The sequence below is a fragment of the Trachemys scripta genome, chromosome 9, assembly GCF_013100865.1.
Source record: "Trachemys scripta elegans isolate TJP31775 chromosome 9, CAS_Tse_1.0, whole genome shotgun sequence".
Taxonomy (NCBI): Eukaryota; Metazoa; Chordata; order Testudines; family Emydidae; genus Trachemys; species Trachemys scripta.
This window is the reverse complement of record NC_048306.1, coordinates 19,302,927-19,322,983: the sequence shown is the minus strand read 5'-3', so window position 1 is coordinate 19,322,983 and position 20,057 is coordinate 19,302,927. Positions and strand designations below refer to the sequence as shown.

Here is a 20,057-nt window from a genome sequence, read left to right as displayed (position 1 = left end):
ACCTGGGCGTATGCCCTGAGGGTCGGGGGAGGGGCACCCGCAGAGCTGGCGAAGGGAGCAGCGGGGAGGGACGCCAGTGGCGGGGCCACAGCAGTGGGGGAAGCCCCTGCCAGGGAGGGCCTAGTCTTTTTGGCAGGGCCCTTACCCTATCATAGGTAGCAAATCATAATGTTTCCATTGATACCTTACATGGTATATACTTTGTACAGGAGTTGTTGCAATTGTATAACAGTGGTAATATCAACATAAATGGTCATATTCAATCATGCAGCATCACGCAGGGGCATTCTGTGCTGGGAGGAGAGAGGCATGGGGATGGAGCAGCGGTGGGCTGGCAGGGAAGGAGGCAAATAGAAGTAAGAGTTGTGGCCAGGGTGGAGCTGCACCTTATTGATTCTGCACCCCTGCAGTGGCCCACACTGCCCATTGTGAGGGGTACAAGTTCTGGCAGGCCTAAGGGCTGCCCTGGCCTGCATGGGGGACTGCACCAGTCCCTGCTGCATCTGAATAGTGGAGGTGCAGTCTGCCTCCCCTCTGTGCCTGCATCAGTATAGGGATGAATCTGCTAGTTCTAGCCACTGGACTAAGGTAGCCCCAGGAATTGTCTCCCTGTCTATAACCTCGGACAGACAAGTGGCATCGTTCATTTGCAATCTCTTCATAGGCTGGATGATGACACTGGGGAAAAAAATCAAGTGTATTATTAGAAAGTAAAAGGAGTAAACAGCTCTTAGGAATAAGCTTTGTCCAGGGGGACGCAGAATGATGCACAGAGGTTTAGATCTGAGGATGATCTTGCAATGTGGAATGCTTGCATTGCTCGCCCTCGTGCTGTGTCTCTTGGACCATGTTCGTCTTCAAGGCTGTCTCCAGGCTCCTTTCCCAACGTTAACAAAAAGTACATTCATAGAGAAATCCAGATGAAAGCTGTAGCCCCGAGTGAGGGGCTGTCGTATACTTCATATCTGCAAGACTGTGATATAGGGCGGAGGTTCTCAACCTTTTTCTTTCGGAGCCCCCCCAACATGCTATTAAAAACTCCATGGCCCACCTATGCCACAATAACTGGTTTTCTACATATATAAGCCAGGGCTGGCATTAGGGGTTGGCAATTGCCTGGGGCCCCATGCCACAGGGGCCCCCACAAAGCTACATTGCTCAGGCTTCAGCCCCATATGGTGGGGTTCAGGGACCTGGGCTTCAGCCCCATGCAGTGGGACTTCATCTTTGTGTCCTGGGCACCAGTGAGTCTAATGCTGGCCCTGTTTGGAGAGCCCCCTGAAACCTTCATGTGGGCCCCGGACTCCTGGTTGAGAACCACTGGTATATGGGGCAGCTCTCATGTATGCATCCCCCATTGCTGTGGGTTCTCAGTGCTTTACTAACCCACACTTCCCCATCTCCGAAGGAACAAGGAGCATGTTACTGTACACCTGATTGTACCCTAAATAAACTCTAGATGTCAGTATAGCCAGATAATTTAATCAGCTGCTCCAGACCTTCCTGTCTCTTAATCTTGCATCCTGCTTTCTTCGCGCTCTTTCCTTGCAGCTGGTTTCTACTTTGGGTTTTTATTGTCAAAGAAAGGACAAATGGCTCTGGAGTGAATGTAGATGAAAGAAGACTGCTGTGTGAAAACCAGTTCTGGTAATGGTTAGATGAAGGGTGGTAAAACTACATACTCGATACTACTAGTATCTGCCATTGCTAGGGTTACCATATTTTGAGCCTCCAAAAGGAGGACACTCCACGGGGCCCCGCCCCAACTCCACCCCCTCCCCTGCTTCCCGCGAATATTTGATTCGCGGGAAGCCTGAAGCAGGTAAGGGGGGTGTGGGGAGAGGAGGCGTGGCCCAGTCTGGCCCCCCGGCATCTCCAGCCTGGGTTGGCCCCGCCCAGCACTGCCGGCCCCCGAGCCGCCGGCCCGGCCAACCGCCGGCCCCCAAGCCCCCGGCCTGGCCCCGCATGTCCCGATTTTCCCGGACATGTCCAGCTTTTTGGGATTTCCCCCCGGACGGGGATTTGGAGCCCCAAAAGCCGGACATGTCCGGGAAAATCCGGACGTATGGTAACCCTAGCCATTGCTGCTACTAGGAGAGCAAAGTAATTATGAATTTTCTTAGTGCAGACAGGGTCTGATGAGAGTTCCAGGTTCCCATTGCTTTTTCCTACACCCTAGCTTCTTAAGAGGCTACCAGGCTGCTTTTCTCAGCCAATATCAAGCTTGAAAGCCTAGTAAAATCCTGAAAAAACGCCCCCTTGATGAATATGCTCCCTGGATCTTCAGTCTGTTTCGTTGTGGCTTGGTAGCTCCAGTAGTTGCCACTTTACAATTTATACCATCTACCTTCTGCTGGCACATGTGTATTAAGAGAATAAATAGATGGAGGGTCTGTTGGTACATTCAGAGTTCCTTCAAAGGAAACAGGTCTGTTTATTCTGGCTGAGATCAATTGTTCCCTGATGGAATATGGAATGTCCTGTGCACACACAAGCTGTTCCCCCATTGTTCTAGTGGCAGTACATGGATATTTTATTAGTACTTCGAGAGCTGTTTGCTCGGCTAGATGGGAAAGTAAAACTGAAGTGTGGTACAGTGAAGCATGTGTAATTTCAAACAAAGATAGGTTAAACAACTAAAGGACTTATTCCTAAAAGTTTCAGAGTAGCAGCCGTGTTAGTCTGTATCCGCCAAAAGAACAGGAGTACTTGTGGCACCCTAGAGACTAACACATTTATTTGAGCATAAGCTTTTGTGGGCTACAGCCCACTTCATCGACTCCTAAAAGTCAAATTCTTGGAGCAACAGGGTCTGTGGCTTTCAAATTTGGCAACATGAAGCACTGGGCTCCAACGCTGTGTGAGACCTCCCACCGTGACTTGATCTGCCTTGCTGCTGAGCAGACCAGTCTCTGCTTGTGATCAGTCCCAGAGGGTTGAGCATGAAGCACTTTACTTGTGAAAAGATCCAGAGGTGATTTGCCTGCCTTAGTAGGAAGGCACTAGAGCAGAGGTAGGCAAACTACGGCCCGCGGGCCACATTTGGCTCGCGGGACCATCCTGCCCAACCCCGGAGCTCCCAGCCAGGGAGGCGAGCTCCCGGCTGGGGAGGCTAGCCCCTGGCCCCACCCTGATGTCCCCCCTCCCCCGCAGCCACGCTGCCACATAGGGAGCGCTCTGGCCTGCTGCTCCTGCTGGGCTGCGTGGCTTCCGCCCGCCCACCTACCAGGCTTGCCAATAAGCCAGTCCTGCCGCTCTGAGCGGCATGGTAAGGGGGTGGGGAGCTGGGGGGGTTGGATAAGGGGCAAGAGGTCCTAGGGGCAGTCAGGGAGCAGGGGGCAGTTGGATAGGGGATGGGGTCCTGGGGGGTGGTTAGGGGCGGGGAGATCCAGGGGGCGGTCAGGGGACAGGGAGCAGGGGGTGGTTTGATGGGGTGGAGGTTCGGGGGGGGGGAGTCAGGGGGGGGGGGGAGGGGGGGGGGGGAGAGGGGGGGGCCCCCGGGGGGGGGTGTCTGTCAGGGGGTGGTGGTGTGGATAGGGGTTGGGGGCAGTCAGGGGACAGGGAGTGGTGGGGGGGGTCCCAGGAGGGGGTGGTCAGGGGACAAGGGAGGGGGTTGGATGGGTTGGGGGATCTGAGGGGGGGCAGTCAGGGGGCAGGAAGTGGGAGGGGGTGGATAGGGGGCTGGGGACAGGCTGTTTGGGGAGGCACAGCCTTCTCTACCCAGCCCTCCATATCATTTCGCAATCCTGATGTGGCCCTCAAGCCAAGAAGTTTGCCCACCCTTGCACTAAAGAGACCCTCCTCTTCACTACAAGCAGGCAGGAGATGGGGAAGGAGCTGCCTCGATCAGCATTGTATTTTGGATGGAGGTGTTGATCTCATGTGGTGAGCAAGTCAGAAGGTATTGATTCTGGGTTCCACTTAGTTCTAATCTGCCTCTGAGTGTTACTGACCATCACTTCTCATCTATCCAACAAGGCTGTGGATATTCAAAGGGCTTTTGACAGGAGCAAAGGCTGCAGAGTAATTTTTTTTGTTTCTAGGAAATGAGGAATAGGAGAAGCCAGAACCATCAGGGTTTTCTTCTGCCTGGTGGATTGTCTCTTTCACACACGAGCCTTGCTGACAACTACATAGAACCTCCGAGTTATGGACACCTCGGGAATGAAGGTTGTCCGTAACTCCAAAATGTTCTTAACTCTGAACAAAACACAGCTCCAGCAGTTCACACTCCGGGCCAGGTTCCAGAGGCAGGTAGGCAGCTTCTTTCCCAGGCAGGGCAAGCTTGTCCCTCACCTGGCTGGTGGTGGGGGTGGTGAAAACAGCACCCCTACCCCCGCCAGCCAGGGGAAGTGAGATGAAAACAGCACCCATGGCTTGCAGGAAAGCAGCGCAGACCCCAGTGCTGCGCCTGTCTGCGAATCGCAGCCTCTTCAACTCCTAGCTGTAAGTGTGTGCCCCGCACATGAGGGTGGGGACAGGCAGCCCAGATCTGCCTACCCTTAAGATGCAATATAGGCTCGGTACAATATTTACTTATTCTTTTTTTTTTTTTTAATTTTGTTTCTGCTGCTGCCTGATTGGATACTTCCAGTTTCACATGGTACCCAGTTGACCGGTCAGTCCATAACTCTGGTGTTCGCATCTTTGAGGTTCTTCTGTATGTCTAATCAAAGTGCCAAATCTAATAAATTGATATTGATTGTGCCTTGTTTTCTTGCAGTGTGTCTGCTGGTTAGTAGAGCTGATTAGAAAATGAGTTTTTTTTTTCTTCACATCCATTTTTGACATTTTAGCAAAAAATTGAAAACCAAATAAATTCAGATGGAAACTGACATTTTTAAAATTTGGAAATGCTCCTATGGTGCATGAGAGTTGTAGTTTGGATTTCTCATGCCCCCATTCTTCTCTATAAGCTGGCCTCCTTGGCCAGACTACATCTACCATGATGCACCATGGTACCATGCTCTTGCTGAGCCACCCTGGTGCATCATGGGTGGTGTAGTCCAGCCTGGTAACCCAGAAGGCTCTGCAACAACATTTCCAAATCAACATTTTCAGTTTTTGGAAGAATTTTTTTGGTTTTTGGATGTTTATTTTTTCCATGAAAAGTTGTAATTTTCTGTAGAAAGCAGGCACTTTACATGAAAAGTTTCACTCAATTTTCTGTCAAACAGTTTTGATGGAAATTTTTCAAGTAGTCCTACTAGTTAGTTAGTCTAATGTAATTCTAGCTATTCTACCTGTGTTGTTCTTACTGGTTATATAGCACCTTCCATGAGCCTCAAAGCACATTATACAATTACAGAGCATTTAATTAATGGAATGATTTTGTCCACCCAGCAAAACAAACCCTTCTGGAGTGGAAGTGAGACAGGTAGGATCATTTACATTAAGGCAGTGCTGTAGATTTCAGTAATGAGATGGGTAATGTCCTTTAACAGCATTTGTAGACTACAAGATATGATAATAAAGGGATCATGTTTCATGCTTCAGGGTGTCAGACGACTGAGTGTAGATTGAATCCCAAAGAAGTACCATCTTCTATATACACCATTGGCTTGATGCATCTTTCATCTTCCTCTGAAGCGTTACGTATTATGATTGCTGAAGACAGGATATCAGTCTGCATGCACCAAAGACTAGCATGAAACGGCAGTGGCCCTTTGTGAGATCCTGTGCACAGCTTTCAGACCCTACTCAGTGGGTTCAAACTCCCGTGAATGCTCCTGACGAGAGCTGGTCACCATTTTTTCAAATATAAAAAACACCAATGATTTACTTGAAAAATGGCCTTTTGTTCAAAAACAAACAATGTTTGGGGTTTTCTCTTTGTCCTGCCTCTCCCCTTTTCCAACAGCAAAATGGAAATGGGGGGGGAAAAAAAAAAGGAAGGAGGGTGGGGAAAGTGAATATTGAGCTGAATCACCAACTGTTTAGTTCCTTTTGAAAACTTCAAACCTTTCTAAAAATTCCCCTTTCATCTTTTTATCCAGCTCTCCCACTGACTTACACTCCATTCTCTGGGGAGAGGGGAGGAGATTTTCCTGTTTGTCTCTGACTAGCCAAGTGCTTGGAATGTACCTATCACTGTAGTATCCAGATTCCTGGCAAAATACGACGGTCCCCCTGCCCTCACCCATTGATTGCCATTCTGCGTGCTTTCTGGCAGTCATTCCTCTCAAGGACGTTGACTTTTCATTTTAGAATTACTAGTACTTGGGTATGTCTACACTATGGGATTAATCGGAATTTATATAATTCGAATGTTGAGTGCTGTTGGCAGAGAGCTTCCTTAACCCTACCATCATTTAGCTTGGCTGCATAGAAAAATATGTTTAAACTTCAGCAGACTCTGAAGCACTTATTCAACAGTCACTTTTCTGAACAGATGGGACCTTCAGCCTCCTTTGAACCCCGCTGCTACTGCTAATGCAGAATGTATTTGTGTGTCGTGTCATGAAATCAGAACTCCCAGCACCGAAGGGAGCTGCCTTGAGACGAGCTGAATCACCTGAATGCCAAACCCAGCTGCACAGCATTATGGAAATGCTTTAGAATAAGGTCTGGCTTGGGAACAGGCTCACATTGACGTAGGTCTGGTAAGAAGGAAGCTTTTCCCAGCAGATGGAGTGCAGTTCTAACAAACAAGGCTTCTCCTCCCGCTTGTAACTCCATCGAAGGTAATAGATTAATTAGCCCCAACATGGGGCTTGTCTACACTGGCACTTTACAGAGCTGCAACTTTCTTGCTCAGGGGTGTGAAAAAACACCCCCCCAAGCGCAGCAAGTTTCAGCGCTGTAAAACACTAGTGTAGACAGTGCACCAGCACTGGGAACCATGCTTCCAGCGCTGGGAGCGACGCCCCTCATGGAGGTGTGTGGTTTTTTTTTTTTTTTTTTTTTTTTTAAGAGCGCTGTAGCGCTCTCCCAGCGCTCTGCCCTGACTACACAGCCAGTTCCCAGTGCAGACAATCCTGATAGTGCACATAAAATGCCTCGCATCGCATGTAAATTACTACTCTGTTAGGCTCTGGTGACTTCTGCAATAGAAGACTGAGAAGCCCATTAGAGGACACCCAAACTATTTAAAGCAGAGGTGGGCAAACTACGACCCATGGGCCACATCCGCACCACGGGACTATCCTGCCCAGCCCTTGAGCTCCTGGCCAGGGAGGCTAGCCCTTGGCTCCTCCCCTGCAGCCTCAGCTCACTGTGCCGCCAGCACTCTGGGCGGCAGGGCTGCGAGTTCCTGCCAAGCAGTGCGGCTGCGTGAGCTGCCAGGTGGAGTGTATTAAATTGCTCCCCGTAGGAATGTGCTACTTACGAAGCACCACAACTCCCACCTGTTTATGCTCTCTGTATGTGTGTATATATATCTCCTCAATATATGTTCCATTCTATATGCATCCGAAGAAGTGGGCTGTAGTCCACGAAAGCTTATGCTCTAATAAATTTGTTAGTCTCTAAGGTGCCACAAGTACTCCTGTTCTTCTTTCAGCGGTAAGTAGTACACCGTAAGTAGCACATTCCTATGGGGAGCAATTTAATACACTACACCCAGGGTAGGGAAGGCTGTGCCTCCCCAAATAGCCTGGCCCCCACCCCCTATCCGCCCCCTCCCACTTCTCGCTCCTTGACTGTCCTCCTTGGAACCTCTGACCCATCCAACGCCCCCTACTCCTTGTCCCCTGACTGCCCCCTCCCAGGATCCTCCATTCCTAACCACCCCCTGGGACTTCACCCCCTATCCAACCCCCCCTGCTCCTTGTCCCCTCACTGCCCCCTCCCAGGACTCCTGCCCCTCCGGGACCCCACCCCCATCCAACCCTCCCTGCTTCCTGTCCCCTCACTGCCCTGACCCCTATCAACACCCCTGCCCCTGACAGGTCTCCCAGGACTCCCACGCCTATCCAACCCCCGTGCTCCCTGACCGCCCCTCCCACCAGAACCTCTGCCCCATCCAACCGCCCCCTGCTCCCCGCCCCCTTACCATGCTGCTCAGAGCACCAGGACTAGCAGCTATAAGTAGTACACCATAAGTAGCCCATTCCTATGGGGAATGTGGTCCTAAAGCCCCCTCCCATTCAGCCCCAGGCTCAACGCTGTCACCCCACTAGCTCTTGAACTCCCACCCCAATCTGTCCACTAGCACTTGTGAACACCAGTCTATGACCCCTCAGCAGCCCTGCGTGTCCCCCCTCTGTCTTCCCCCCCCCCACCATATCCTGTGCCTCCTAACCTGGTTCTGTGGGCAGGGTGCTGTGATGAACGCGCTAGTTGCCAGCTGTTACTGCTGGTCAGCTGCTGCCATCTGTTCTAGCGCCACAGCAGCCTCGGGTGGGTGAAAGGCATTTCTCTGGCAGAATGTATTTTCTGCGCAGAAAGAAAAAATTCTGCACCAGACATGAATTTTGCACATGTGCAGTGGCACGGAATTTTCCCAGGAGTCCCCAATATTAGGAAAACATTATGGTACAGCAACAGCTGTGCCAAAGCTAGGGTTGTGTTAGAGTTTTAAAGAGATTGCGTTGTTCACCACCTCCAGAGCCATATTTTTGGGGTGCCCATCCACTCGCTGATTAGATAACTGAAATCCAAAAACATTCCAACTGCAGCTAGATGCATGGTCCTGCAAGGAGACTATAGCCAGGATGAGAACTGAATCCAACTCTTCTCAGGCCCAGTCCAGTGCTTTACCCTGAGGCCATACTTCCTCTGCCCACTGTCTCTGGCCTACCTCTCACCTTTAAAATATTAGCATTTAAGGCTTTTTTAAAAAAATGTAAAATGATCTAAAATCTTAAGTCCTTAACAGAATGTGTGTGTGTGTGTGTGTAGACCTAGCATTGCAACTAAATACATCGTAATACAAAATATTTCAAAATGCATTCCTACTTTATCTACCTGCCAAGACTTGTGTTTTGTACTTCCTCTGCAGGCCTGCTGATGTCACTAATACAGCATCTAAATCCATTTAGGAAATTACGTAGGTGACCTGTTTAGGGCCCTAATCCAAAGCTCATTGAGGTCAATGGAAAGTGGCCCATTCACTTTAATCGGCATTGGATCAGGTCTTAGGCGCTTATGATTTTATCACATGCTGTGGGAAACGCACAGAACCCAGAGTGACTGAATTCAGGTCCCAACTTGTAAATAAACTTTTAAAATTGCCTTTAAAATATTTTAATTGTGATGTGTTAGGTACAGCTGGTCAAAAATAAGAATTCTCAGAATTTCTTATGGGAGATGTAATGCAGTCTGGGGCATGAGACAGCGGAACTATAACTTTCGTGAGGCCCGGCAACACCTCAGATGGACACATTCATGTTAAACTGACTGGAAATGAAGCGTTTCAATTCAGTTCAACCTTCCAAAATGTTTCAGTTTTTGGGTGCCCCTGATCAGAAACAAATATTTCATTATGATTTTCCTAATGGGATGTTTTTTGGCAAAACAGAAATTTTCCCGGAAACTCCATTATAAAAAGGTTGATGGAAGATTCCCAACCCCTCTAGTTTTAAACCTAGACATCCATCTATCCCTATACCATACCCATCACTGTGGTATCTGAATGACTAATGAATCTTATTAACAATCCAGGGTCTCAGGCTTGTTTTTGGAACAGCATTTTATTTATTTTTTTGTTACGATAGTATTTTAATTTATTTTTAAGTCTTGGGTGTCCGTTGGTCCCCATCCGAAGACATATATGGGCTCTTTGCACATGCTCACTCTAGCTGTCAGATGCCAGCAAAGTGTTTTGCACAAGATGGTTTCTAGCATAGTTGGAAGGGAGGTTGCAGCTGGATACACTCAGATATCGACTGTCAAGTACCAGGGGCATTTCAGGTGGTTGGGGCTTGGTCTGAGGGCAGAGTTTGATGGTTTTACCGGGGCTTTCTTTTAATCCCAATTCAATCCCGTGGGAACACAAATATACTAATTACTGGGCAGAGCAGGGTGGAAGGGATAGAAGAAAACACTTCTGTGATTTGTGCTTTCACTCCTTGAGTCTGTCTGGTGCTTAGATACCATGGGATAAGGGCTTTTATAAAAACCAGAGATGAGCAAGAGATTAAAATGCCAGTCAGTGGCTTAGTTCGCTTAATGTTAACAATGCAATCTAATGAACTGCTGAATCTAAGGAAATACAGCCACGTTCCAAACCAATGAGGTTTGCAACTTTGAATAAAAGCAAAGTCTCTGATTGAAATGTCAAGCCCATCTCGGAGTGATGATTTAATAACTTTTATGAGTGATCCTGTCACAGCAAATCTCAACACTCGAATGGAGTGACTCAGTGAGAGCCTATTAGCAATGATACCTACCAAAGAGGAACAAGATGAGCTTTTTACCCCTTCCCGACTTAGCTTAAAAGCTTATTTGTTGTGGGAACCTTTTCTCTTTCTCTTACAACTCCTTTCCCTCCCCCCCCCCCCCCACTCTTGTAGGATAAAACACTTCAGGGGGGAATTGACCTGTGCAAGGTGCATCAAGGAAACAGGGCCTAGAGTAAACAGGTGAGGTACACCAGGTACGATCCCCTATGTTCCTGTCATGAGCTATGAGTGGGTGTACAGCCGGAGAAGGGCTTACATGTGAGGGTCACATGCTGTGGAGGTGTGGCAGAAAGAGGTGGAAAATCTTTTATCCCACATGCCTCCTGCATGCCATCAGTGTTACAATGGTGCCCATGGTATATAGGTTAAAGCTGCTTCCAGCAGGTTTTTTACACTCACGTCCCCCACTGTTCACAACACAGAGGCCAATCTCTGGGTGGGATGAGGGTTACGCTTGCCTGTCTCGAGTGGAGGCACAGGGCTGTGAGGTCACTAAGTGGTTCTGTTCCCAGGCACACTCTTGCGCACATCAATGGAGCAGGAGCACGTCAGTGAGATAAAGACTTGGTCAGATGTGTATGCTCCTTAAAGTGTATGTTCTTTGGGGGCAAGGGTGGGGGAGTAGGAATCTGCTGCCTTTACATGTATGTGCACAATTGCATATCACATGTGAGTGCCACCTCAGTGCCAATGTCCATGTGACATCAGGACTGACTGAGGTTGGGGCATTCAGTCTTGTGTCCTCATCTAATGGTTGGAGCTTGACTAGAGGTGGGCAAATAACTCATAACCCATAATTTATGTGATGTGTTAGTCCTCTGTGATCTGTTCATAGGCACATGCAAGCTGTTTTGATTGGTAGGACCCATGGCGTGATTTTGATCCCTGATTGGATGAATGTAGCTCTTTGAAACAAGTTGCCAGTGTGAATACTTGTGATTATGAATTTGAAACATTTAAAATTCACCATCTCCATAAACATCGTGGCCAAAAAAGTCACTTGCTTGAGCATCCCTGATAAGCAAGGACTCGGCCAAAGGGGAATTCATTTCAAAATGCAAAAGAATATTTGTGGACAATGTTTGTCCAGAGCTAATCAAGGGAGTGTCACTGAGCTTTTTCATCACCTGTTGTAGCCCCGACTGGGGAAACCTGCATGGCTAGTCACATCAGCAGCTCTCCTCTGTGCTGCGCAACCTTGCTGTCCTTGCTCAGCTTGTCTGGATCATCAGACAGCAGTCAGAACAGAAGCACATTCAGCAGGACTTTGCTCACCCTCTTATGAGCCCAGACCACTTGCACAGTTAAGCTTTGCTTAGCCTAGCTTTGGCTGGATACTCAGATCCATACTCTATGGAGCTGCATTGTTTTGGTGCATCTTTTTCCCCACCGTGCACGTCTTTATGCAAAAAGGGATGGCTGGACCCATAGATCAGATTCAGAAAGGGACGTTGAAACAACTAATCTTGAGCTCGCTGTAGTGTGTTTATGCAAGGATAGATACTTCAGTCATTGTGGGGAGCAGTCCTTCCTGCAGGACTTGAACAAACTGTGTAAACAATGCAGATAAATGAAATAAACCCCAGTCCAACAGAATAACAGGGCTAGTTGTAGTCCTGAGTTACACAAAGAATATTCAAATAGCAGCACAGTTTGCTGGATTAAATCAACAAAGCTGACCGTTGGCACAACCGTGCAGAGAACATCAAACTACACGTTACTTGCCTTGTTCAGAGGCTAGCTCTAAGGACAGTAGAAAATGTGCAAGGTATTTATAGATCTGCTTTTGCCAATAACACAATCAAGCCTAGAAGGATGACATCTATTGAATGCTTGCTGTTTTCCAGCAGAGAAGCCAGCACTTTCCTTCATCAGTACAAATTATCCATAGAATCCCATGAAGATCTGCACATCTGTCCCTTGAACCATGGGGATGTACACTGGCTAAAGCCTCTTTTTTTATCACCGTGTTTGCATTATAATACCTTGTAGTGGATTTTTAATTTTTTTTGGCTAGGCAGTGCAGGATGTCTGACAGCAGAGGGCCTGAATTGGTCGCACAATAAGAATAATAATACCTAGTTTATAAGCAGGGGACAACAGTTTAGGAGAGATGTTACATTTTATTCTGACATTTGCCATCTTTACTGACTGGATGCTTATGAAGCAGGAGATGGGGAGGGATAGCTCAGTGGTTTGAGCATTGGCCTGCTAAACCCAGGGTTGTGAGTTCAATCCTTGAGGGGGCCACTTGAGGATCTGGGGCAAAATCAGTACTTGATCCTGCTAGTGAAGGCAGGGGGCTGGACTCAATGACCTTTCAAGGTCCCTTCCAGTTCTAGGAGATATCTCCATTAATAAATAAAGAGGGGCAGCAGGCGGGGTGGAGGGTGTGTCCCTTAGCAGATGACCTTAAATCAGAGATTGCATAAATCCCAGCTCTGAACTACCCTGCACCTTGAAGGATTTGAAATGTGGTGCAGGACATGAATTGTGTTGTGGAGTCCTTCATTTTCAGCCTGATCTGTTCAATGATCACTCCTCCCTACTAAGGGATCTTTGCACATTCTGTTGTGCCTGCTCCAACGCTCTCAGGCTTCCTGAGGGGAAAAATAATCTGCCCAACCCCATACAACAGCTTTTTGGACAGGAGTGAATAATCCAGCTCAGATCTGTGTCTTAAACTAGGGCATTGTATGTTTGACTACTGAGACTCCTTTCTCCCTGGCTTGTCCAAGTGTTCCATGTGGCTGGACTTCATAACAACGAGATCGCATGACACAGGCAAACCTTATTGGTAGGGCCCCACCAAATTCACGGTCCATTTTGGTCAATTTTGTGGTCATGGGGTTTAAAAAATCTTACATTTCATGATTTCAGCTATTTAAATGTGAAATTTCACCATGTTGGAATTGTAGGGGTCCTCACCCCAAAAAAGAGTTGGGGGGGAGGGGGTTTGCAAGGTTATTGTGGGGGGTGTGTGTTGCAGTACTGCTACCCTTCCTTCTGCGCTGCCTTCAGAGTTCAGAGCCAACAGCTGCTGCTCTCTGGCTGCTTAGCTCTGAAGGTAGCGGAGAAGTAAGGGTGGCAATACCGTGACCACCCCACCGTAAAATAACCTTGTGACCCCTCTGCAACTCCGTTTTGGGTCAGGACCCCCAATTTGAGAAATGCTGGTCTCCCCCATGAAATCTGCATAGTATAGGGTCAAAGCACACAAAAGACCAGATTTCCTGGTTGGGGAAGGCGGGGCGGGGGAGACTCATAGACTCATAGACTTTAAGGTCAGAAGGGACCATTATGATCATCTGGTCTGACCCCCTGCATGCTGCAGGCCGCAAGACCCTTCCCTGGACTCTACCGTTGAAGTCCCCAAACCTGTGTTTTAGTGACTTCAATTGGCTGAGACCCTCCTGCTAGTGATCCCTGCCCCATGCTGCGGAGGAAGGCGAAAAACCTCCAGAGGCTCAGCCAATCTGCCCTGGAGGAAAATTCCTTCCCGACCCCAAATATGGTGATCAGTAATACCCCGAGCATATAGGCAAGAGTCTCTAGCCTGACCCTTGTTGGCCATTATGCTATTCATGTACCATTGCTTGGTTTTCCTTGGCTACTATGTTTTATCATTAAACCATTCCCTCCATAAACTTATCCAACTTAATCTTAAAACCAGACAGGTCCGTCGCCCCCACCGTTTCCCTCGGAAGGCCGTTCCAATATTTCACCCCTCTGACGGTCAGAAACCTTCGTCTAATTTCAAGCCTAAACTTCCCCCCGGCCAGTTTGTATCCATTCGTTCTCGTGTCCACATTAGTACTAAGCTGGAATAATTCCTCTCCCTCCCTTGACGCGTTTTTCATGGCCCTGACTTTGGCAGGGCTCTACTTATTGTACTGCAGTGCACATGACTGAAAAGGGGGTTCCTTGGAGTGAATGTTGCCCACTGAGCAACGCAGCATCATTTCAAAGGATTTAGCTTCAGCCAGCGTGTACAGCCAATGCCAATTTGTGCAATTTGTTGACTCTATAATGTCCAAAATCTTTCTTCTAAAGTGTAATTGTCACCCACTGTAGATGTTCCCTCAACATGAACTACATTCCTTCCTGCTAATATGACATTGGTGCCAGCACTGCAGTGTGGACATGAGTTACTCTCAGCATGCAAAAGACCTAATGTGGAGTGCTAATGTGAATGAATATGCCACGTGTTAGTTACAGTTGCTTTCAGTGGTCTGCCCTAGTAACTACTGAAATTATGACAAGGTATTACTGGGTAAAGCATACAACCACCAGTGCCCTTATGGTATCAGTTCTCTCCATTCTTGGAGCATGTATTGTCTCCCCCCTTCTCCCCAGCTTTCTGACTGTCTATCCAACCTCAGGACTCATGGATACTGATTGGTTGGTGAAGGGAACTCAAGGACAGATGAATATTACTATCTAATTTGGAATGAAGGCAGCAACCTGGAGGTTTATAGTATCACAGGCAATGTTATAATGTTATAATATCACATACGTTATAAATGATCATGGCCTATACCATATCTGGTAATAAACTACATTTTGGGGACAGCCCGATGAGTATAATTGTCTTCACCACCACCACCAGGTCCCTTTGCATTAGTGTACATTGGCCTACAGTGAGCTATCATAGGAAAAAGAGCTTCAGGGACTCACCTATTCCCCATCCCTCTGCATCAAGGCTGATCTTGCCATATACATGCTTGTCTTGAAGGCTTTCTAATGGCTAGGCCATAACTCCCTCAATAGGAAAATTAGTTCCCTGACCATCATTTTATGCAATTTAACTTTGCCTCACAGTTGTTGGTGCTCTAATTTTCTGTTGGATGGAATTTCTGCTGGGGGTTTGCAGTTAGGGCTGCTCTTGTGTTGTACAAAAGCAGTGACTCCGGGTGTGGAAACTTTATCAAATGTCTTTATAGCCATCTGTCTGCTTACTGGAACTTGGATTTCGAGCACCACAGCTGGATAATTTATTTCCTCTTCTTAGAACTTATTCTGCGTTCAGGGCAAAATTCTCAACTCAGACCTATGTAGCAGATCTTGACTTGGCCACTCCTCTCTAGCCACTCATGCAGAAACCAAGGGGAATTCCGTACATAAAGCAGGATATAAAGATCTGCCATGAGCATCTGAGAAGAGACGCTTCCCCCTAGGCCTCCACTGATTGTCTTAATGACCTGGATTTTCCTCCTGGCTGCTGTGTAACTTTTGCCCGAAGCATGTCTCACCTGCTCAAAGTGACCAGATGCCACGGTGTGATTTTTGCCCTCGGTATCTCACCAGCTCAAGGCAACCAGATGCCATGGTTCCCATTGGAAAAGCGGTGCTGGCTCTGTCACTGATTTGATTTAAGTATAAAATAGTAAAGTTTTAACAAAACAAACAAAAAGAAAAGATGCATTGAAAAAAATGGGACCAGATTCACCAGGGCATTACCCCAGCTTTACTCTGGTGTAAATCTACTGCTCTCTGCTTACATTATAAACTCTTTGGGGCAGGCACTGTTTCTTTGTTATAGGTGTGTACAGTTCCTAGCACAGTGGGCTCTAGATGCTACTCAGTACAAATGAATAATAATAATACTAACTTTAGGGGTAAGTGTAGGACTGGATTAACACAGTGGGGAATCAGGCTCTATATACTTGAAATCAACCCTGATTTGTCTTATCATGGAAAGGACGAAAGAAGGACAATAAACAAGGAGATGATGTATTATTATTTATTTGTATTGGGGGGCACCTAAGGGCATCAGTCATGGACAAACAAATTACAGAAAGATGGTACCGGCTCCTGGAAGCTTACCCTCTAATATAAGACAAGAGACAGGCAGTGGATACAAACAGAGAGACGGGGAGCACAAGGAAACGATGAGGTGATATTGGTTGGCATGGTAGGTAGTGGTCTGACCACACCATTGCTGAGTTGTTTGTTTGTTTGTTTGCTGAGGAGAGTTTTAAGGCGAGATTTGGAGGGGAACAGTGCCGTGGCTTTGCGGGTGTTTACGGGAAGCTCACGTATGAGAGGCAGCGTGGGAGTGGGAAGTGAAGGATGGCAGGAGTCAGCAGCTCCATAGTGTCTGAAGCTGGGGGTAGGTCACAAAGGGCTCTGGATGTAAAGATGATTTTAGTAAAAGAGTATCCATGTACCCCAGAGGTGGGCAAACTACGGCCTGTGGGCCACATCCGGCCCGCAGGACTGTCCTGCCCAGCCTCTGAGCTCCTGGCCAGGCAGCTAGCTCCCAGCCCCTCCCCTGCTGTCCCCCTACCCCGCAGCTATGCTGCCGCGCGACAGCGCTCTGGACGGCGGGGCTGCACGCTCATGCAGGGCAGCGTGTCTGGCTCCGGCCGGGTGGTGCAGCTCCAGACATGCTGCTCTGAGCAGCATGGTAAGGGGGCCGAGGCTGGGGCCGGGTCCGGGGGGTTGGATATGGGGCAGAGAGTCCTAGGGGGCAGTCAGGGGACAGGGAGCAGGGGGCAGTTGGATGAGGCAGAAGTTCGGGGGGGGGCAGTCAGGGGATGGGGAAGAGGGGGCATTGGATAGGGGGTGGGGTCCCGGGAGGGGGTGGTCAGGGGCGGAGGTCCCGGGAGGGGGTGGTCAGGGGACAAGGAGTGGGAGGTTGGATGGGGAGGGTTCTGAGGGGGGGCAGTCAGGGGGCGGAAAGTGGGAGGGGGCAGGGGCCAGGCTGTTTGGGGAGGCAAAGCCTTCCCTACCTGGCCCTCCATACTGATTCGCAACCCTGATGTGGCCCTCGGGCCAAAAAGTTTTCCCACCCCTAATGTACCCGGTGTGCCAGGCTGCACCATTGACTTTTCCCCCCCTAGGCCGGGGAGGTGCAGAGATAATACAGGGCTGTTTCTTGACTGACACAGCACGACAGCATGTACTGGGCTCCTGATTTCACCTCTTCTTTCTCCCTCTGCAGGAACCTGCAGACTTGGCTGGGCATATTACTGCATGGGAGGTGGGGCGGCTGCAGCCATGCTGATCTGTACCTGGCTCTCGTGCTTCGCCGGAAAACATCCCAAACCCGTAATGTTAGTGAAGAGCATCATGCAGAGTGCAAATCCATATGGAGTGGAGCTCGAGTGCTGCCTTAAACAATGAGCTTTCCCGGATACTCTCCTAAAAAAGAAGGAGGAGTGGTGGCCACATGGTCCAAACTTCTCTGACTGATACACATGAACTCCCACTTTTCTGTCGACAGCAGGGACCGAAGACTGCTCCCAACGACTGTTGCATATCTGGGCTAACTCCATTCGGGTGGGATTGCTTTAGATTTACATGGGTGTAACTGAGAGCACAACTTGGCTACAATGATCATAGAAACAATTACAGTCTCCTTGCGGACCAGGCTCTAAGAACAAGAGGCCAATTTCCTCTGCACTGTGACTCCCTTGAAATCAGGGGATGAATTTGGTCCAAGGAAAATAAGAATTCATTTCATGCATTCTCTGAATGTAAGATAGATCTCCATTAATAATACCACCTAACTCTTATCTAGCATTTTTCCTCAGCAGAGCTCAAAGTGTTTTACCAATGAGGGCAGTATCATTATCCTCATTTTACAGATGAGGAAACAGAGGGATAGAGAGGTGAAGTGAGTTGCCACACAGTAGGTTAGTGGCAGAGCAGAAAATAGAACCCAGGTCTTCTGTGTCTCTGTCCAGTGCTCTATCTACTTGACCACACTGCCACATTCAGTAGTGTATTTCAGGCTGCTTTGCTTTGCTCAGCAGGCTGGTTATGCCAGATTATGGTTGTTTTACAACTGACTCATTGAATCATAGAATATCAGGGTTGGAAGGGACCTCAGGAGGTCATCTAGTCCAGCCCCCTGCTCAAAGCAGGGCCAATCCCCAGACCGATTTTTACCCCAGTTCCCTAAATGGCCCCCTGAAGGATTGAACTCTCAACCCTGGAGCAGTGCAGTACTGGTACAGAAACAGGAAACTGAGCCCCATGTGTAGGGTTTATCTAAAATGTCTCAGGTGGGATGAGGCTGAAGCAAGGAGAGGGAGGTGCTGTAGCTGTGTTCCTTGCATCCAATCTTAAATATAGGAGCTTCTCCCTTCCCAAACCTAGCAAAGATATAGAGTTTGTCCATCTAGCATGTGTATCCCTAGATGGAGTTACAATAAAGCTGCCAGTGAGTGGTATATATAGACTGTTCTGTAGTAATATGGAGTTCTGAGTTGACTGAGTTCCTCTCCATGGCTATTGCAGGGTCTCAGAAATTTGAAGATTGTCTCCAGAGTATGGTCATCTTAGGATCACTGAGCACTTCATCAGCACCATATGCTGCAAAATCCAATGAAGGGCATGCTCTGGGCTTATAAACGTGTGTATTCCTTTAACCCTGCAGGAGAACATGCTGGAGAAAAAGCTTGTGTGTTTGCATTTATATTCTTATTGCAATGTCTTGTAAATAAAGGTTTATGACCATTTTCACCCACAGGAGTGAAACCCACGTCGATTGCTGTATATTACACCCAGCATTATAGATGTTTATTATCATTAAGTCATGTAGCTATTCTGATTGAGTATGTGACTCTCCGGAGCTATCTGATCTTGTGTATACATGAAGTGACATCACTGGCATCCTTTTGGAAAGAAATGTGAGGTTACTAATGAGTATTCTTTTAATTTCTGCCAGAATCATGTAATTTGAGGAAGATGTCCTAATGCCTTGCATGGCAGAATCTCCTGGGGTTACTGCAGTGCCCTCTGGTGGACTACAGGACTGTCTGCAGACTGTTGAATATCACCACTCAACTTGTGTTCTGTTAATAAATTTGGCAACTGATGCAGAATTCATGAATATATAGGGATGTAAACAACTAGCAAGTGTAAGATGAGCTATATAAAACCTGGGGGTCCTTGTACATTCTTTGCAAATTTGCATAAGCAGCACCTTCGTATTTAACTGAGCCTGCAATCTATTTTTTTATAGTTTAGTTTTACACAGAAGAAAACATAAATTTGTATATAGCTTTTAAAAATAGTCATATGTTGCAGTGGAAATTGAAAAGCTTCAATATCTGATGGAGTGGGAAAAGTAACCATTATAAACCTTTCAATGCTGGCTACTGAAATTATTAGAAAGACACACACACAAACCTGCTGGAGTTGAGAGAGGAGCAACAGCAATCAATTTATGAGGACCAAGGAACAATTAAACTCACTTTAGCAAATGTGTATAGTTTGGTTAAACATTAGCTGACCGGTGTGTGTATGGGAGTGGGAGTAAGATATTGGGGAATACAATAACCACCTGCACATTTTTGAAGGGGATAAATGCTAGGAAGGAAGATGAATTATATAAGGTGGTAATCAGGGTGTAGAACTAGGAGTAACGGGCTCAAATTAAGAAAGTTTCCTGACAGTGGAAAGATCTCCCAAGGGTAGGAGTGGAAGCTCCATCACTTAGGACATTTAGAGCAAGACTGGTCAAAGCACTAGTAAATGTCCTGTATGGAATAATCCTGCACAGGCACTAAAGTGGACTTGCTGTGACAAACCTTTCCCATCATTCATTTGGTGAGAAGTCTCATCCTTTAAAATGGCTTGCTTTATTTTTCAGAAGTATATTTTAGATGGAGGCTGGACTCTTGATGCACACTTTGGGCTCTGCCCTCTTCACAGATCTGGGACATCCCAGAATATTGGGAGAGCAGACTAGCTCCTTAAAGA

At 47.7% G+C, this 20,057-nt stretch overlaps 1 protein-coding gene across 1 annotated transcript in view; it reads left to right on the top strand.

Moving 5' to 3' along the window:
* The window catches only part of LHFPL1 (LHFPL tetraspan subfamily member 1), a 48,516-nt gene extending 29,406 nt beyond the window's left edge, over positions 1-19,110 (top strand). Inside the window, exon 4 of the mRNA XM_034780505.1 lies at positions 17,290-19,110. Coding sequence (XP_034636396.1) covers positions 17,290-17,471 — 182 coding nt within the window. The 3' untranslated portion in view covers positions 17,472-19,110. The remainder of the gene's footprint in view (positions 1-17,289) is intronic.
* The last annotated feature ends 947 nt before the right edge of the window (positions 19,111-20,057 follow it).